The following is a 14292-nucleotide window of genomic DNA, read 5'->3' on the forward strand; positions in this document are numbered from 1 at the left end:
AACAACACACTTTTTACCTTGTCAAAATGAGCTCAGCAAGAATCATCTCATTCTAAGGGGTTGTTCCTTTAAATGCAAATGAGCTCTGCTCGCCCCGCCCCTCTCTTCTCTCTGTGGAGTGACGGTCTTGTTTACATTAGCGGCATTTAGCCACGTTTAGCCACTAAACTTCCTAACTACCACGTTATAAGGAAAGGCGATCACAAAGATTCATAAAAAAACGCTTATACTCACTTCTGCTGTAAGTGAAGCTGGATCACGAATGATTCGTGTGAACATAGATGGATATATGTAGATCGGGAGGTGCATTCCCTTCACAAACAAACGTAATCTACTGCATCTTCAGCGGCTCAGATGTCGGGAGTAAATGACGACCACTATGTTCATTATTATATCCAGCAACACAACACCTCAATCGCTCAATCTGAGATATTCTTGTCTAATTTACATCCCTGCTCCGGCATTGAAACAAAGAGGGCGGACTGTGACAGCTGATTCGAGGTAAATCGCTAATGTCAATCAACTGTTGTGGGAGCGGCCTCTGTGGGTGTGACGCCACACCGACAGGCATCTGAGAATGGCTCGATTTGAAAAAGGGAATATTATTTTTACAGATTAATTAAAAACCACTGCATGGATTTTTATCATTATAGGGTAGATTTGTACATACACACTGACAACACACATTAATGTTCAAACAACATGAAAAAGTGAACTTAGCATCCGACGACCCCTTTAAGTTTCCAATTTTGTATTCTGTAAAACCGATGAAGTAACTGCTTAATTTATTTTTAGCAGTCTAATCATAAAATGATGATGAATAAAATGTATCTCCTTTTATAAAATGTAATAATTGCTTTTTAAAATGTGTATTAAATGCAGTGCTGTTTCTTCAATGCAATAAAAAAAAAATAACTGAAATCAACATTATACATAAAAATTCTAATGTGTGCTTTAATTCACCTGTTTCAGTAGAAACGGTCAATCCAGTGTCTGAATATTAAAGATTGTATTTCATGTTGACCCTTAAAAATATAACACACTTTACGGCAAAATACTATAGGCACTACAGTTATTATCAGACTAATTATCCACCACCGTCAAAAAAAATAAATAAAATACAATAACCCAAGAAGTTGTTCCATGTCCCATGATTTCTAGCAATGGCCCTAGTCATAATTCTGATATATTTTTACATAAATTATGGTTACAGTGGCAATGTTTTGTAGGGTAAGAGAAGGAACAAACAGTAATTCCAGTCACAGTCACATTAAGCGCAGAAGCCACTTTAAACCAAGCAGCTTTCTCTTGGTCGCTGCAGTAAATTTGTGTGACCAACTTGAACCCAAGCAAAATCTGCAAGGGAAACTCTTTTGCCCTCAATTCTTTATTCTGTGAATTTCTATTAAAACAATGGTAAATGTGACTATACTTATAATATACAGTTGAGGTCAAAAGTTTACACACACCGTGCAGAATCTGCAAAATGTTATTTTATCAAAATAAGAGGGATCATACAAATGTTATTTTTTTTTATTCAGTACTGACCTGAATAAGATATTTCACATAAAAAACATTTACATACAGTACACAAGAGAAAATAATAGCTGAAGTTATAAAAATGACCCCGTTCAAAAGTTTACATACACCTGATTCTTAATACTGTGTTATTACCTGAATGATCCACACCTGTGTTTTTTGTTTAGTGACAATGACTGTATGACAATGACTGTATGATTTTGAGATCCATCTTTTCACACGGAGGACAACTGAGGGACTCATATGCAACTATTACAGAAGGTTCAAACACTCACTGATGCTCCAGAAGGAAACACAACGCATTAAAAGCAGGGGGTGAAAACTTTTGAATAGAATGGAGATGTGTACATTTTTCTTATTTTGCCTAAATATCATATTTATTTTTCATTTAGTACTGCCCTTCAGAAGCTACAGAAGAAACAGAAGACTGTTTCCTAGAAGACAAAATAAGTTACATTTACCCTGATCTTCAAATTCAAAAAGTTTTCACCCCCTGCTCTTAATGCATGTTTTTTCCTTCTGAAGCATCAGTGAGTGTTTGAACCTTCTGTAATAGTTGCATATGAGTCCCTCAGTTGTCCTCAGTGTGAAAAAGTGGATATTAAAATCATACAGTCATTGTTGGAAAGGGTTCAAATACACAAAAATGCTAAAGAATTTGTGTGACCTGAAGGATTTTTCTGAAGAACAGCAGCAGTTTAACTCTTCAGGACAAACAAGGGACTCATGAACAGCTATCACAAAAAAAAAAAAAAAAACAGCTGTGGATCACTCAGGTAACAACACAGTATTAAGAGTGAAAATAATAAACTTTTGAACAGGGTCATTTTTTTATAAATTAAACTATTATTTTCTCTTGTGGACTATATGTAAACATCTTTAATCTCATTCAGGCCAGTGCTAAATAAGAAATAATATGCATTTTGTATGATTCCTCTTATTTTGGTAAAATAAATAACAGATTCTGCCAGGTGTATGTAAACTTTTGACCTGAAAGGTAAATATTTTCAACTCGTCAAATCAAATCAGTGAACTCAAACTGTTGTATATAACCTGTTCACAACAAGATGGCAACTATAAAGACATCTTGAGCCCTTTAAAGGCAGGTTGATTTTGATTAGCTGTCAATGTTTCAATTGTTCATCAGCTGGAAAGATAGTCGTTTTGTAGGTAACTGCATGGATATTACTCCTCTTGGAATTAAAATGAATAATATAATTTTATAGTTATAGCTATCATTATAACTTTAATCTTCAGTGTGAACAGCCCTTAAAGGTGTATTCTGGCTCAAGACAGTTAGCGTATGACAAAAAACTCCAATCGTATTTTCTCCCTCAACTTCAAAAATCATTTCAAAATCATCCTACATCACTGAAGAAGTTCCGACCCAGTCAAAAACACCCTTAACAAACAAGGTAAAACAGCGATACAGGACGATTTTGAAGTTGAGGGAGAACATGAGATGGGAGTTTCTCGACATACACTAACTGTCATGAACCTGAACAAAAACAGACTTCAGGAAGAGTAAGACAAGACGAGCGTTTGACATTAAAAAGCATATAAATTGTACTATTTGTATGAAAATGACCGATCGTTTCGCTAGATAAGACGCTTCTTCCTCAGCTGGGATCATTTACAACTGCATTTGGGATCGTTTGAAGCCGCATTTAAACTGCATTTTAGAAATTTCAAAATCGGGGCACAATATCAGTCCATTATATGGAGAAAAATCCTAAAATACTTTCCTCAAAAAACACAATTTCTTTACGACTGAAGAAAGAAAGACATGAACATCTTGGATGACAAGGGGGTGAGTACATTATCTGTAAATAGTTGTTCTGGAAGTGGACTTGTCCTTTAAATCACTGTTATTTCTTCTCCCTCTCCACACTGTCCTGAGCTTCTTCTCTCATCCTGACCACCTGGTGTTGCTGAAGGAGCTGGACTACGCCTAGCTGATTGTGTGCCCTTGCAACGTCCTCTGCTGTCTCTCTCCAGCTGCTCCTTATAGCGGGATCAGCACCTTTGTCTAGCAGAACCTTGAGCACCTGTGGATTGAATCACAGGTGTAGTGAGAAAGGAATAAGACAGGTAAACAATCCCCAATCGATAGTGCATTAACCTATGGAAACTGTAAAAAGACACAGAATCAACACACCTTGCAGTGACCCCTCTCAGAGGTCAAGTGCAAAGGTGTCTGTCCGAGCCTCTCCACAGCATTCACATCTGCTCCATAGTGCAGCAACAGTTTGGCAGCCTCAACATTGTCCCTGAGTGTTGTGTAGTGCAGTGGGGTCATTCTGAGGTTGTCCCTGTCCTCAAGTCCTGCTCCGTTCAGAATCAACAAGTGCACCACAGCTCTGGAGCCACTGCGGGCAGCCAGATGCAGCGGAGATGCCACATCTCCATCCCTGACATCAACCTTAGCCCCGCCTGTTAGCAGCTGCTGGAGGATCTGTGGGGAAAAAGAAGATACGGTTTAGATGAGACAGACGATGGATGATGGAAAGCAGAGAGTAAAGAAAGATCAAATGGTGCTAAGGAGACAGGAACAGCACACTGCCCTTCACCCACACAAATGCCATCTGTTTCACAGCGTGCATTTGGCTTGACTCTAACAGAACATAGCCAAAAGGGCAGCAAGACCTTGAATTCACAGTCTTGGCAAACGCAGGTTACGCTGCGGTAATAGGGTTGATTGGAAACAAATGCTTTGAGGTGTTTATAGGACACTTCATATATACAGATTTTTTAGAGAGAACAATTCAGCGATCACATGATCAGTGCTGGATAACATTATTTGATAGTACCTAACATGTTACACTGCAGTTTTATGTATCATTTTACATGTCATCAAGCAGCATCTCACCAGCTACAAACGTAATGTATACAGTTTCTGGAGTTTTTAACAATTTCTCTGGAAACAATTGGTAGATGTGAGGTTTTGCCTATCCATGTTATGGACAACAGTGGTTTTGTAATTGTATGTGTCTGTAAATATCCAACATTAAATGAATAAACAGTAGTAATATTTAACTGAAAAATATAGCTCATAATTAACTCAAAGGCAGCAGCACCCATAATTTTGTCACGGACTACAATGAAAATAAAAATTATATTTTGGACCAACTTAAAAAATAATCTGTGTTAAATTTGTAAATGTCAAAGTGATTCTGTTTTTTTAACCAAATTATATGTATGGTTTGGTTCAAACCTTACATTTTAAGTTCATATTAATTACGAACTTTTTTTAAAATGACAGAACATTCATACTAAGTTAAAGGCAAAGTTCACTTACAGAGCAAAAATGTACATATAATTTACTCACCCATTGTCATCCAAGATGTTCATGCCTTTCTGTCTTCAGTCATAAAGAATTATGACGAGAAAATATTTTTGAGGAAAACATTTTAGGATTTCTCTCCATATATTGGACTTCTATGGTGTTCCTGAGTTTGAACTTCCAGCTGAGGAAGGAGGGTCTTATCTAGGGAAACTATTGGTCATTTTCCAAAAAAACACTAATTTATATACCTTTTAATGTCAAATGCTCATCTTGTCTAGCTCTGGGATGCGCATGCGTACTCTGTGTAATCCGAGTCAATACAGTTAGGGTATGCTGAAAAACTCCCATCTCATTTCCTCCTGCAACTTTAAAATCCTTTACTTTTTTTTTTTTTTTTTTTTTTTTTTTTTTTTTTGGTAAAGGGCATTTGATGATCTTTGTATGCTCACTTTGTAAACACTGGGTCGGTACTTCTGCAGCGATATAGGATGATTTTAAAGTTGGAGGAGAAAATGAGATGGGAGTTTTTTGACATACCCTAACCTTATTGACCCGGATTACACAGAGTACACATCCGCATGACAAAGCTAAACAAGACGAACATTTAAAGTTAAAAAGTATATTTTTTTTTTTTTTTTTTTTTTTTAATAAAAATAAAATAACCAATCGTTTTGCTAAATAAGACCCTTATTCCTTGGCTGGGATCATTTAGAGCCATTTGAAGCTGCATTTAAACTGCATTTTGGACGTTCAAACTCACAGGCACCATTGAAGTCCACTATATGGAGAACATTCCTGAAATGTTTTCCTCAGCAAACACAATTTCTTTATGACTGAAGAAAGAAAGTCATGAACATCTTGGATGACAACGGGGTGAGTACATTATCTGCAGTTTTTTGTTCTGGAAGTGGACTTTTCCTATAAAAGATTATTGATTATAAAAACCATATATGCTTATTTTCTGTAGACACAAGCCAAAATGTTTCATAATGTAGGTCAATATAATTTTTAGGGAGGATTTTTACAATTCAGTTTTCACCATAAATAAAAGCTAGCTATAGAAAGCTTAGAATTTCCATTTAAGATAAAACTGAAAACATCAATGTTTAATTTAAATTCCCTAATATAAAGACTTTGAAAGACTTAATTTTTTTTTCTGTGAGGGGTGTTATTTGCAAACTTGGTTTAAACTAGAAACCATGATCTTCAGTTATGTGAAAATGGTATTAACATGAACTTCTTTTTTTAGTGCAAATTGGAAAGCATTTGTGAAGACCTAAAGTCGCATTGCGACATCTTAAACCTGTTTAAACCATGTTTACAATGTACCAAGTTAATGATATGAGCCATTCTTAGAATAAAACTAGTTGTAAGACTCATCAGGTTAATGAAATCAAATCTATGATGTGTCTACAAGAACAATGTACTTATTGTGTTCATATTGTATTGCAAATCACTTCTGCTGCTATGATATGGGTAAGAAGGGACAGGTTTGGTGGTATGAGTAGGTTTAAAGATGGGTTAAGGTGTGAGGGATGGGTTAACAGTGTATTTATGAATGTAATTACAGAAATTAATTACAGATGTAATAACATGTAGGTATTTTTTAAAATAGCAAGCCAAAAATACATTGTATGGGTCAAAAATACAGATTTATCTTTTATGCCAAAAATCCTTAGGATATTAAGTAAAGATCATGCTCCATGAAGATATTTTGTAAATTTCCTAACATATATATTAAAACTTAATTTTTGATTAGTAATATGTATTGCTGTGAAATTCATTTGGACCATTTTAAAGGCGATTTTCTCAATATTTAGATTATTTTGCACCAACAGATTCCAGATTTTCAAATAGTTGTATTTCGACTAAATATTGTCCTATCCTAACAAACCATACATCAGTGGAAAGCTTATTTATTTATTTATTCAGCTTTCAGATGATGTATAAATCTCAATTTCAGGAAATTTACACTTATGACTGGTTTTGTGGTCCAGGTTCACATACATATAATGCTCGTAAACCAAACAAATAGTTGGTTGTTTTACATGTTAGCACTTTCAAAGCTGACCAGACTTTAAGCCCATAATCACCTTCTTGTCTCCAGAGCAGGCACAAAGGTGCATGGCCGTGCGGCCGTTAGGACCCCTCATATTGGCATCTGCACCTCGGTGGAGCAGTAGCCTCACCCCCGCCTCGTTCCGCACCAACACCGCCAGCTGCAGGGGGCTCATGCCCACACCTTTTCCTCCCTCCACGTCTGCCCCATTATCTAGCAGGAGTTCTGCCACATCCCCCCAGCCTCCAAAAATTGCCCAGTGCAGGGGCGTCCACTTATGAAAGTCCTGGGGGTTCGGTGAGGCCAAGTGCTGGAGCAGAACCCGAGCCGTGCCCAGGTGTCCGCTGGCTGCTGCCAGGTGAAGGGGCGTCTGGCCGGAGCAGGACCGTGCTGAATGTGATGCCCCCTTCTGGAGGAGGAAGTCTGTGGTCTCGGGGTTTCCTCCACTGCAGGAGCGGTGCAAGGGAGTGCAGTTGAAGAAGTCCTGACTGTTTACCTCCACCTGGCCGGTTTGCAACAGGAACTTGATCAGCATGAGATGACCCTTGAAAGAGGCGTGGTGGATAGCTGTCCAACCATACGGGTCCCTGGAAGTACAATATGGCACGGTCAGCAAAAATATGTCTATATGTTTATTTTGGGAATAACACAACAAATCTTTTCCTGGTATTAGACATTACTATTTTTATGCTGGTACCTTTTGTTAGTACATGTGACACTAATACTTACAGTGCCCTACACAAAAATTGGCACCCTTGGTCGGCTGTGAAAATAAATCTGCATAGTTTATCCTTTTAATCTTTCATTAAAAAAAATCACAAAATTCTAACCTATCATTAAAGTAAAACAACTGAAAAAGGGAAAAAAACCTTATAATGAAATAAATGGTTTTTTCTAGTTCACAATGGCCATAATTATTGGCGCCCCTAGAAATTTTTATGAGTAAAATATCTCTAAAGTATTTTTCTATTCATATTTAAATTTTTTTTAGCACACCAGGGTGACTATGAGCATGAAATTGTCCAGCCATGACTTCCTGTTCCACAGGATTATAAATTTGAGGAACACAAATGCTAAGTTCACTTAATCGTCTATCACAAGGAGTAAAACCATTGAATATAGTTCTGATGTACAGAACAATATTATTGAGCATCACAAAATAGAAAGTGGCTGTAAGAAAAGAGCTAAAGCATTAAAAAAAAATCCCCATTTCCTTCATCAGGGCAATAATTAAGAGGTTCCAATCAACTAAAAATGTTACAAATCTGCCTAGAAGAGGACATGTGTTTATATCGTCCTAATGCTGATGATGAAAGTTTGAGTGGCCAAAGACTCTCCAAGGATCACAGCTGGAGAAATTCAGAGATTAGTTGAATCATGTGGCCAGAAACCCTAAAAAATGTCAAACAGCCCCTACATCACCACATGTTGTTTAGGAGGGATTCAAGAAAAATCTTCCTTGCTCATCCAAAAACAAACTCCAGCATATTCAGTTGTCAGACATGACTGGAACTTCAAATGGGACTGACCTGGTCAGATGAAACTAAAAAAAGAGCCTTTTGGCAGCAAACACTCAAGACAGATTTGGTGCAAACAGGGATAAAAAGCACCCCATGTCCTGGACATCTTGTTCAGATGCATGGCATCATGGATTCTATCAAATACTAACAGATAAAAAATCTAAACCTGACTGCTTCTGTTAGAAATCTTATAATGGGTCGTGGTTCGATCTTCCATCAGGACAATAATCCAAAACAAACATCAAAATGTGCCACTGAGCACAAAATGAAGCTTCTGCCATGGCCGTCCCAGTTCCCTGACCTCAACCCTGTAGAAAATGAGTGAACTGAAGAGAAGAAACACCAACATGGAGCTGGGAATCTAAGGCATCTCAAGAGATTCTGAATGAAGGAATGCTCTCTGATAGGAGAAAATCCAGAGCTGTAATTGTGGCCATCATGGACAAGAGAAAGCATTTATTTCACAGTGAGATTTTCCTCCCAATTTTAATTGTTTTACTTCAATGAAATGTTAGAATTTTGTGAATTTTTTAAATGAAAGGTCAAAAGGATAAACAATGCAGATTTATTTTCACAGCCACCTTTGCTCATTTTTACCAAGAGTGCCAATATTAGTGGAGGGCACTGTATTTCACAGGGACATATCATGGAAAGTGTGACATAAACAACATTATAGCAAAAATACTTGTATAACTTTTTCATATTAAATTTACTTTAAAAAAAAAAAAAAAAAAAAATCTAATTCATAGTCGACCCAAAGATGAAAATTATGTCATCATTTACTCAGCCCATAAAACCCAAATTAAGACTTTTTGTTATGAAACCTAAGAGGTTTCTGTTCCCCCATTGAAAGTCCGGATAACCAAAAAGGTAAAAAAAAAGGTACATTTCCAATTAATTTTAGGCTTTAAACATAGTTTAATAATAATTTATAAACCATTAAAGACAGACCTACTGTAAGCTACAAAGTTTTAAAAGATGTTATATGCTTATATTTTTGAATATTCGAACTTTATATAAGCAAATCTCACCAAAAATGCCTGCTAACTCTCATGATGCACTACAACGCAATCAAGTCAGTCTTCCTGAGCTCTCAAACTGCTTAAATATTTGTGTATGTATGTGTGTATTTATGTGTGTGTGTGTATAGACATCTTAGAATCAACTGGAAAAATTAATGGAAAAAAAACTATAGGAACCAAGGCTGCTAAAAAAGTGGGCAGGCACATTTGCACTTTATATGAGAGCAAAAACTTAACATGGAAAACTTAGCTTTTATCATTTGTTGCTTTATCATGTCGCATAATGTAAGCTACAAAATCAGGGGTGCGTTCTTAAGTTACCTAATTATTAGTGTTTCCCAAAACATTCCTAAAACATTCATGCCTTCTGTTGCGGGTTCACACATTTGAAATTTTAAAATCACATAAACCATCCAGGTTTGGATTTAGCTTGCAATTTGGATTATTTTTTTAAGATCCCATGAGTCCTGATAAATGCAGTTTCAGCTATTTCTGAAGAGCTTTTAACACAGTGAAGCAGCCCCTGCACAGAGTGAATGATCGATTCTCAAGTTATCAATATCAACCAATTCAGCACCGCTGCCACGGACAGCACCTGGAAACGTCACATGTAGGAAGGTATACCTTAAGCAAATTCCTAAGTTATGGTTTCGGGAACATGCCTAGAAAAGGTATATCTTTAGTTAAAATATACCTTTGGAGTCTTCTAAGAGACAACATTATCGGGAAATGCACCTCTGATCATTCAAAAATGTGTAATATGGCCACCAATATGGTGCAATATGTAGTTCACATGAAAAATAGCATCATAAGACATGTTTAAAACGACATGAAAATAATAGCAATTTTTTGGATGATCTGTTCCTTTAAGATTATAGATCACTAACTGGCAGTTAGCAGGCACGCCATGTTCCAGCATGGCTTTGACTTGGTCCAGACATCCGTCCCAAGCAGCGTAATGCAGCCTGCGCTCATCCAGGAGAGAGTGTTTGGGTTTGGGTCGACGGTGGATCCTCCACTGTCTGGTTCCTGAAGCCGTCCGGACCTTCCTCTCCACCGACCCCAAAGACACTGAGTCATGGAGCTCCAACCACTTCCAATACACGTCTGGGCCTGCGTGGGCCATGGCAGGAGAATAGTCTGTGAAAGAAAAAGGTCATTGTGTGAAAAACAAACAAACAATATATTCCTTTTATTTTCATTGCTCCTTAGTGGATATTAGAGTATTGTACAAAGTAGTTTCTGAATAACTATATAGTTGTTCCACCAGGGGGTGGTAAAAGTTTACAGAAGTTAGAAGATTCTCAGCCAATTTGGTTGCATCACTAAATTGGACCTACATCTAATGTATGATACATTTCTAGTTTGTGTAAATCACTGGAGCGCTTGCGTAACCAATAAAGTCACTGTACCAATGGCTCCAAAATTTCTACATTGATCTTTCAGTGCATGTTTTTAAAGACTCTTCTGATCCGTCTTTCTGCTGTAGTTCCATCTAGAGACACAGTTGTCATGGTAACAATGGCTGCAATTACTATTTTAGAGGTTTTCATTAACTTTACTGGCAGTCTGTCGTATAGAGAAGAACAACACATGGAAAACATTTTAGTGATGCTATTAGAATTCCATTGTAAATCTATAGGGTTTTCATGCATGCCTTAAGTTTGTTTAAAATAAAAGTTGCTACTTTTTTTTGTTCATCCAAAAAGGTAAATTCTGTCATCATTTTCTCATTATCATTTCATTCCAAACCTGTATGACTTTCTTTAATTTGTGTATTTTTGGTATGTTGGTTTTGGTGACCACTGACGTCCATTGTATGGATCAAAAAGACATTTCTCTAAATGGATCATTCTATAATTAGGGGTACATTTAGAATTTGACAATGTGAAGAAAAAAGTTTTCCTTTTTCCCCAAAAACCTAAACATGACATTTGAAACAATCTATATTGTATAAAGTGCTATATAAATAAAGGTGATATGATGCTACTGTTTGCTACTGTCCACCATGTTACCTTTACTGGGTAACACAGTTGACAGGTAACTTAGTTGACACTTTTATTGTTTTGGGCCTATTCTCAACATGAAAGTCTAGAACTACTGAGCATATAGTATTTAGTGTTTAGAAGTATATTTTCATAAACACATCACAAGTTGTATTTAAATAGTCTTTTTTTAAATTTGCAGCAGTAATACTTGTGTAACACTGCTGACAGTCAGTTAAACCACTCTTGACACAAGTTTGCTAGTTTAACCAATATTAGGGGAAAGAGAGAGAACAGAACTTCTAGTGTTTCATCCATGTGCTTCTAGTAAATATCATAATACTGCGCAAATTATGTGAGAATGGGACAAACTATTCCTTTTTGAGGGGGTTTTCTAATGGGTTACTTAGTTAACAATTGTTTTTTGGGCACAAAAAAACAAGTTATATCACAATAAACACTTATTATTTTTGAAGTGCACACCCAAATATCTTAATAACCTAAACTAACTGAAAGCAAAACTATGAAATTAATTTATATTTAAGGTCATTTTCATGCTTAAAGGGGTCATCGGATGCCCATTTTCCACAATTCTGATTCTTTAGGGTCTTAATGAAAAGTCTATAATATACTTTGGTTAAAAATTCTCAATGGTAGTGTAAAACAACACTCTTTCTACCTTGTCAAAATTAGCTCTGCAAAAATCAACCCCTTCTGATGGATTGCTCCTTTAAATGCAAATGAGCTCTGCTCGCCCCGCCCCTCTCTGGGTGAGCTGTGCTCTGAGAGATTGTTTACTTTAGCCGCATTTAGCGAAACTTGCTAAAGGTGATTGCAGAGATTGATAAAAAACCCTTATACTCACTTCTGCTGTAGGTGAAGCTGGATCACGAATGATTTGCGCAAACATTGATGCTTTTATGTAGATTGGGAGGCACATTCCCTTCACAAACAAACGTAATCCACTACATCTTCAGCGGCTCAGATGTCGGGAGTAAATGACGACCACTATGTTCATTATTACATCCAGCAACACAACACCTCAATCGCTCAATCTGAGATATTCTTGTCTAATTTACATCCCTGCTCCGGCATCGAAACAATGGAGGTCGGACTGTTACAGCTGATTTTGGGTGGGTCTGAAGGTAAGACACTCATGTCAATCAACTATTGTGGGAGCGGCCTCTGTGGGTGTGACGCCACACCAACAGACATCTGAGAATGGCTTGATTTAAAAAAGGGGGTATTATTTTTACAGATTAATTAAAAACGACTGCATGGATTTTTATCATTATAGGGTAGATTTGTACATACACTGCCAACACACATTAATGTTCAAACAACATGAAAAAGTGAACTTTGCATCCGATGACCCCTTTAAATGCAAAATATAATGAGCAACTTTACAAAATCAGAAAGCTGAATACCAAGGTTGTATGTAATATGAACATCATTTTTGAAAAAAGATATGACTTTTTCAACAAATAGTAGTGTGATTGGGATAATACAATTGTGTACTAGAAGATTAACCATTGCAGCTTTATATTGATGAAAATATATTAAAAATATACGGATATGAGATATACCCACAATTATAGAATGACCCAAATATCTTCATTTATGTTCCACAGAAGAAAGAAAGTCACGTAGATTTGGAACGACACAACTCTTACTGACAGATAAAAAAGAGATGTAGCTTAAACAGATTACAGTTTAAGTGTTATTCTTAGTGTGAAAGCGTGTTCCACGTCAAGCTATGAGCCACAGGAGATCTGGAGGCGTGCACGGCCTGTCATGTCGTGGGAGTTTGGGATTATGTGGGTGGACAACTGGCTCCTGCCCTTGCCTCCTGCCTTGCCATTTATCAAGGCAAAATATCTTTTAAACGCAACTGCACACTTACACTGCTGCTGAGGAACATTAACAATTAGACTTCGAGTAAGATAAAGCTGTTGCATTTATAGTGAAATTATTTGAGTCATAGTTCTTACTAATGGCTATTAAACTGCTATTTTTAATGGTACCCCAAACAATTATCAGTTAAACTTGCATAATTTCTTGTGAGATCAAATTAGCATTCACATAAATACATTACCAGAGATTTGCTTTTCAGCGTGCAGATCCATCCAACTGAGTTGACTGGAAATGAGACAGAAGTTACCTGTGAGTGCCAGTTACTCCATGATGTCTTGCTTGTCCCCAGTGTGCTGTAGAACAGATTTCTCAGGGTGACATAACACGCAAGTCCGGTCTTTCCACCCCCTGTGATATCGTTCATCAAGTGTTTTATGTTCATCTGAGGTTGCTATGGTGAGAATGAGCTTATAGAGCACTGTTATTGTATGATGGTACAGACCAGAGAGAGAAAGAGAGAGAGAGAGAAAGAGAGAGAGAGAGAGAGAGAGAGAGAGAGAGAGAGAGAGGTTTGGGGCTGCGCATGCCTGATGGTTGCTGTGGTACAATTACATACACACTGCATGCAGTTGTCTCTTTTACTATATTCTGTATGCTTTGAATTACCATTGTATTTGAAATGTGCTACAAATCGACTTATTATAATTTTGCTTATTGTGATCTTTCACAGTTGAATGCATTTTTAATGTTTAGAATGAGGTTTCCATCAGGGTTATGCACCATGCAGAATTAAATTGAGAAATGCCTTTTAACTTCAAATTCAGTTCCTGAATATGCATTGAGGTAGCAACGCAGAATTCAATTTGAATTTAGGGAAGCAGAATTTAAACTAAATAAATTTAAATAAATTTATATAACTGCTGTAATTATAATTTATTGGTGGCAAATTTACACACCTCAAGTGTTCTGACAGAAAACATCTGTTCTACATATCATGGAATACATCTGTGTATTATTGCATAATTAA

The 14292-nt window shown here is 36.8% G+C and overlaps 1 protein-coding gene across 1 annotated transcript; it reads right to left on the reverse strand.

Moving 5' to 3' along the window:
* Positions 1 to 2088: 2088 nt before the first annotated feature.
* Positions 2089 to 13749, reverse strand: ankrd67 (ankyrin repeat domain 67). The gene is made up of 5 exons (XM_051135300.1): positions 13573 to 13749; positions 10314 to 10566; positions 6919 to 7471; positions 3698 to 3994; positions 2089 to 3587 (listed from the first exon to the last, which is right to left on the reverse strand). The coding sequence occupies exons 2-5, from the start codon at positions 10550 to 10552 to the stop codon at positions 3408 to 3410; spliced, it is 1269 nt and encodes a 422-aa protein (XP_050991257.1). The 5' UTR covers positions 10553 to 10566; positions 13573 to 13749; the 3' UTR covers positions 2089 to 3407.
* Between the last annotated feature and the right edge of the window lie 543 nt (positions 13750 to 14292).

The sequence above is a fragment of the Labeo rohita genome, chromosome 18 (assembly GCF_022985175.1).
Source record: "Labeo rohita strain BAU-BD-2019 chromosome 18, IGBB_LRoh.1.0, whole genome shotgun sequence".
NCBI lineage: Eukaryota > Metazoa > Chordata > Actinopteri > Cypriniformes > Cyprinidae > Labeo > Labeo rohita.

What these genes read in the sequence shown, in the direction of transcription:
- ankrd67 (XM_051135300.1), bottom strand. Translation starts at nt 10,552, where the DNA reads ATGGCCCACGCAGGCCCAGACGTGTATTGGAAGTGGTTGGAGCTCCAT. An exon ending in CCTGCTCTGGAGACAAGAAG is followed by an intron (nt 3,995 to 6,918) that starts GTGATTATGGGC and finishes TTTTCCCCACAG; the next exon opens with ATCCTCCAGCAGCTGCTAAC. An exon ending in CTGAGAGGGGTCACTGCAAG is followed by an intron (nt 3,588 to 3,697) that starts GTGTGTTGATTC and finishes TTCAATCCACAG; the next exon opens with GTGCTCAAGGTTCTGCTAGA.